At 42.6% G+C, this 5,795-nt stretch overlaps 1 protein-coding gene across 19 annotated transcripts in view; it reads right to left on the reverse strand.

The window, feature by feature from the left end:
* CUNH9orf3 (chromosome unknown C9orf3 homolog) overlaps positions 1-5,795 on the reverse strand; it is a 307,749-nt gene that overhangs the window by 168,176 nt on the left and 133,778 nt on the right. For all 19 annotated transcript variants that reach the window (XR_003092784.1, XR_003092780.1, XR_003092782.1 and 16 more), the window contains 2 exons: positions 1,451-1,553; positions 1,242-1,349 (listed from right to left, as the gene is read on the reverse strand). Coding sequence is in view for 15 of the 19 variants with exons in the window: in XM_025197657.1 (XP_025053442.1) it covers positions 1,242-1,349; positions 1,451-1,553 (211 nt within the window). In the remaining 4 variants the exon portion in view is untranslated. The remainder of the gene's footprint in view (positions 1-1,241; positions 1,350-1,450; positions 1,554-5,795) is intronic.

Genomic DNA, 5,795 nt, shown 5'->3' on the forward strand with positions numbered 1-5,795 from the left:
GGGGCACCTGTCAAGGGGCAGGGCTACCCATGCAGCCCTTGACAGCTTGCCAAAACTGGGTAAGTGGCCCTCCGCCGGAAATAATTGCCCGCCCCTAAATTATACACGCATAAGTATGTGTGTGTGTTTATGTATACGTGTGTGTGTGTGTGTGTGTGTGTGTGTGTGTATTTTAAGGGTAAGACTCAATCTGGCCAATGTACCACTTTAACTCATCTGGTTTACAAATACATTGTAAAAGCATGTACCTCTCTGAAAAAATCCGAGGCCCACTGCTCCTCCCATGCTAGACAACCTTAGGGTTGCCCAAAGGTTATAGAAATAGAAGATGAGCTAGAAAGCAAAGGAATGAGAATGATTGCTTACTGCTGATGCTGGAGGCCACGGGCAGCTTGAAAACTGTCCAGAGAAAGAAAGAGCAAACATATTCTATACATTTCCTCTGGATTAGGAGCCTAGCACCTAAGCAATGCAGAAAGGGATGAGTATGTTTGCAGGGAGTGGAAACATGGAAAGAGATGTAGAAAATATACAATGGCTGTGATGAGGAAGACAGATGCACCGATGTATGGTGAGAGATGGCTTCAAGAAAAATGGACTTGGTGGGAAGGAAACCATCCAGGTAAGAAAAAATGAATTATGGAGTTACCAGAAGTCCATGAAAACACAAAACTAAAATGAGAACAAAAGAAAGAAATGGAAAAGGCAGGAAACACATGTACAATTACTATACGTGGAAGTTTTTATAAACACTAGCCTTTTATTACATTGCCTTCAGAAAAAGGGATGTTGTTAGGAAAGGATAGAGATCTGCTGATCTCCTAAGTGGAAAAGTAAGAAATCAGGTGCACTGAATGGGATGCATGCCAGGCAATTTTGAACTTTCCAGGGCCAGTACTATTACTGTAAAGTGCTTTAGAAACAATTTTTAATTACAATAACAAGTGCTCAGCACCTTTCAAGAGTATCAGCACTCATGAAAGAACCTTATTCTTCTGTGAACTGTCATGGATTATTTAATTTGCCAGTTATGACCATGTGTTACATTTAAAAGGTGGTGCCACCACAGCTCTCCACTGCATCCTGGAAGATGCAAGCATTTTCAAATACTGCCATTTTGAAATCTTTTTCTTTCCTGCACATAACAACATTTCCAAGACTAGTGATTTAAATGGTCAAAAGAGAAAATAAGAGAAAGTTATATATTTTTTTAAAAATGGGAAACATAAACCGGCAAATACCTGAGAGAGAATCAGTTGTCCATGAAACTTTTGGACAAATTTTCTTAAAAATGTAAAATATGTAGCCTCTCCTATTCTTCTTGCTAAAGATCGCAGAAGAAAATTGCCCTGAAACAAATCATGCCAAAGACAACAATTAAACAGGTATTTAATGAAGTGTTTCTAACACTGATGGCAGCTTTGACTAGAAGTCAGTTAAGCACTCTCACCTTCAAATAATGAACCTGCATGAAGATTTTTTCTGCTTTAAGACCATGTTTGATAATAGATGCTCCAGACTCGCTCGTTTCTCCCGTGTTCTCTTTTTTGGGCCTAAAAAAAAAGTTGGATAAGTGAATAAATAACTGCTTCATCACAAACTTTCAAAACATGACAGTAACTTTGGTATCTTCAAGCACTCCTCCATAGTGCATTAATCTGTGCTACTTGGTCTGAGTTGGCATTTAAATGTAATTATTACAAAAAGAAGAAGTAAAAAGTAATCTGCATCATTGTAATGCAATTTTATGTGTGGCTGCACAAACAGCTGAGACTACACAGAAAGTCAGTGCTAAGCTGGTGTAACAGTACTCACTCTTCCCTCCCAGACATGACATCATGTTGCTTGGCATTCCATTAAGACATACTACATGGACAGCAGTGTCACTTTACGAATAAAGGGAGGAAAAAAGGAGATATTTGAGAAGGGGGGAAGAGGGAAAAAAGAATACTGAACTCATTACACCCAGCTACATAGTTTCACTTCTCATACCTGAGCACTGGCTTAACAGCTCACAAGACAACACCTGCAAGAATGAATAGCCTCTTTCATCTACACATAACATACTGCAGACAGTATAAACTTTCATTTTGTCTTTTCTTTGATTTGTCATTGTGTGCGCATGTTTAAAGACAAGCAACCAAAATTCTGAAAGAGAGAGCCTGCCACACACAGCCTTGGGGTTTCTCATCTAGACAGACAGCAATACCCAGAACAAATTTAAATTTTAGAACTGGATCTTCAACTTGTGAAGCTCAATAGGCAAGTCAGAAATCTACATGTGTGTTATAAGTACTTAAGAGCCCTATAAGTTTAACCATAGAGAGAAAATTAAGAAGAAATTATTCAAAAATGGTTTCTCTCCTCTGCAAGTGGTGTCTCCTATATCAGACACACAGAACTGAAGAGCCCACTAATTCTCACTCCTCTCAGAACCTCTTTCCAGATGGTATCAAGCTAAGTCACCAGGTGGCTGAAAAGTACAGGATGCCCTTAGAAGTCTACCTACATACCTGTGAAATAAAACTCTTAGATTCTAAATGTGTATTTACTACTTCTGAAAAGTGCCAAACTAGCAGTTCTGGAGAGTACTTTTTCCACCTGCTACAGTATAGCAACAGCAGAGGTAGCAGCGATATTAGCCACTTCATATCTTACTATCCACAGGTCTCTGAAGGATCAACACTTGGGATCAAATGTCAATACCCGTATAAACCTAGGATTCTGTGTTACAGAAGACTTTTCCTCCCTTGCACCTATATAATAGTTTGTTATTGCAGGTTTGCCCAAGAGTGCTGAGTGTGTGTGTGTGTCACATTCACATCATTAGAAAACAAACATGCAATTTGAAATTAAATGAGAGAAAGGAAGTATATGCATTGTTTATTTTGTAATGACCTTGATAGAATCCCTTCAGCGTGCTGTATTATGCTTTTAGAATGAAAGCCCCACTTTAAACAATAAGAAGAGAAGAAAAGGAAAAGAAAAAATATATAACTTGGGATCCATTTCTTCAAGACATTATCTGTAGTATGGATAACTAGGTGACTGGGGCCTTGTACAGACATTCAGTTTCTCCTGGGAGAGTGGCTGCTCTCCCAGAAGAAACCAAGGGTGTACAGATGTTCAAGTATTTTTAAGGAGAGTTTCTCCTCAGGGAGTGAAGGTCTGGACATGCTGTGGCTTCTCTCAGAAGAGAACATAGTCCTCCAGCATTCCCCCTCTCTCCCTGCCCCCAAAAAGACAGTCTGCGGCTCACTGTACTCTATTGCTCCAGCAGAGAGGAACACACCCCCTTCACAATCTCTGCATTGTACTGCACAGAAACGCAGGCTGACCATGGGTAGTCAGCATCAGCCAAGCAGGCTTGCCCTATGCATTGCAGCCATCTGTCACCAGGCAAAATAAGGGAGCCTACAGATCACATTGAGATGTGTGCACAGGGTCCCCCCTGGCTATATAGTGTCAGCACACCAAGTACAGGGCCTCTGCATGCAAATGTCTGTACATATGGTACTGTGTAAATTTCTCTACCAGAAGAACAAATCTGGAAAATTCTCCTAGAATGTGTATATACAGCCTGGGTGCCTGAGCTTTATGCCCACAAGATCGGGATCTTTTGAAGGGTTTTCAGTAGGAAAACACATATGCGTTCTACCTCCTCATGCTCCTGCACAAGGACATAAAGATCAGAGCAATCAAAACCATCCCTCAGTGCCATCATGTTTCAGCAGGCTGCATGTTGAAGACTCTAAAAAATTGGAATGAAGTGCAGGTTGTCATATGCACAGTAATAAAATATCCCAAAGAATCAGAGGTATCGCCACTAAAAGACTATGAGATACCCCAAAGGACTCTTCTACCTGAATACAGCTCCTAAAATATCCAGAGTACATAATTTCTTTTTACTCAGTACAGCATGGTGTTCAGGAAAAAAAAAATAAGACATGTACCTAATCGTACTCCAAGACAACTGTAGGGATGAATTTAGGGCAAGGTCTCAAAACTGTCTCTGAAACACCATATAAGGAGGTTCAGATATAAGGACTTGGAGTTAATTCACTGAACTGCCTATCTAAAGGCAAGCCAGCAGGAAAGACAATCTTGAAGATAGGATGATACAGGAAGCATTCTAAAAGCAACTAAAAGAAAAGCACCACGACACTTGGAAGGGATGCAACTGGCATCTCATTCAGAAGTAGGCTCTCTTGCCAGGGAGTAAATATGTAATAGTTCTTTGAGAAATGTCTATACTGTCCGGTGTAAGAAGATTAACTATGATTATAAGACAGATGATTTCAGAGTTGGCAGTCAAAAACTGTGATGCCACAGCTACATCAGCATAATGACACGCTCCCTCAGTAGAGCGCAGCACTACAGTTACACAGCAGCATAAAATAACCATGCACCATGCAGACTGTGCAGTGCAGGCTGTTACTGTGTCATTATTTAGTACTTTCACTTTTGGAAGTACTAAATGACAACGCAGTAACAATGGCATAGTAGGAGCACGTGTAGACGTGCCTAAAATGTTTTAAATTAGGGGTGCACTGGGTAGTCATGTTGGTTTGATATAAGAAGACATACAAAAAACTAGAACTCTTGGTTCCAAAATTATACTGTTTATTAGACCAACTGGGAAATGGCAAGAAAACTCCTTTTTTGGAAATTCGGAAATTTCAGAAGGTGCTGAATTTTAGCTGATTTTGGATTGTAATCTTCATTGCAGAAAAACAAGAAAGATTTTTGACCTCCCTGCCTACCATCTGACACCTCCAGGGAAGGAATTCTACTTGATCTATACATGAAAGAGCTACTCAGCACAGCTCACAAAGACACTCTCATGGACCCAGAGGGACAGTCTTCCAACTTCAGCTCCCTCTGTGCAAAAATGAAGTTTATTTCCTACCAATGGGGACTTCTCACCATCTTGTACCGTCTATACTTTTCCCAGAGCCTAATGTAGGGACTTTGATCCCGAAAGCTTGCAAAAAGGACAATTTTCTTGCGATTTCCCAGTTGGTCTAATAAAAGGTATCATTTGGGAACCAAGAGATCTGTTTTTTTGTATGTTAAATTAAGGATGCATTGATAAAGATTTTCTTGACCAATACCTATAGCCAATTTTTAACTAACCATATCAGCCGATGCCGATCTGATAACCCATTTGCTCCGGTTAAATCAGTAGGGCAGGGAGCAGAACAGAGCCATTGGTGCCTTGACCAGGGTGCATGAGGGTGGAGGAGTGGCCCCCAGGCATGGGGGGACATGTACCTCCCCAGATTTGTGCATAAAGCAAATGCAGGCTGCTCACAGTGGACGCCAGGCTCTCTGCTCTGCTGCCTTTCCCTTGGGAGCCCTGCGCCGGTCACACACTCCCTGCCCCCCCGGCAGCAGTCAGGGCAGTGAGTTGTGCCTCCCAATGCCAAGTGGGCAGGGGACACATGGCCGGTGCATGGCGCCTGAGGCAAAGGCAACAGGGTAGAGAGCCCCAAGCATACAGTGGGCAGCCTGCATCTGCCCTCACTCCACTCCACTCCACTCTGCTCCACTTAAAAGGCTCAGGGCTTTCCGCTCCGCTGCCTTTGCCCTCGGAGCCCTACGCTGGCCACATGCCCCCTGCCCGCCCAGCAGTGGGAGGCACAACTCACTGCGCCCACTGCTGCTGGGTGGGCAGGAGGTGCAGAGCTGGCACAGGGCTCTCAGGGAAAATGTAGCAGAGCAGAGAACCCTAAGCCCACAGGAAGCAGCTTGCATCCACCCCGTGCACAAATCGGGGGGGGGGGGGGGGGGGA

Source organism: Alligator sinensis, unplaced genomic scaffold (assembly GCF_000455745.1).
Source record: "Alligator sinensis unplaced genomic scaffold, ASM45574v1 scaffold240_1, whole genome shotgun sequence".
In the NCBI taxonomy this organism is placed as follows: Eukaryota; Metazoa; Chordata; order Crocodylia; family Alligatoridae; genus Alligator; species Alligator sinensis.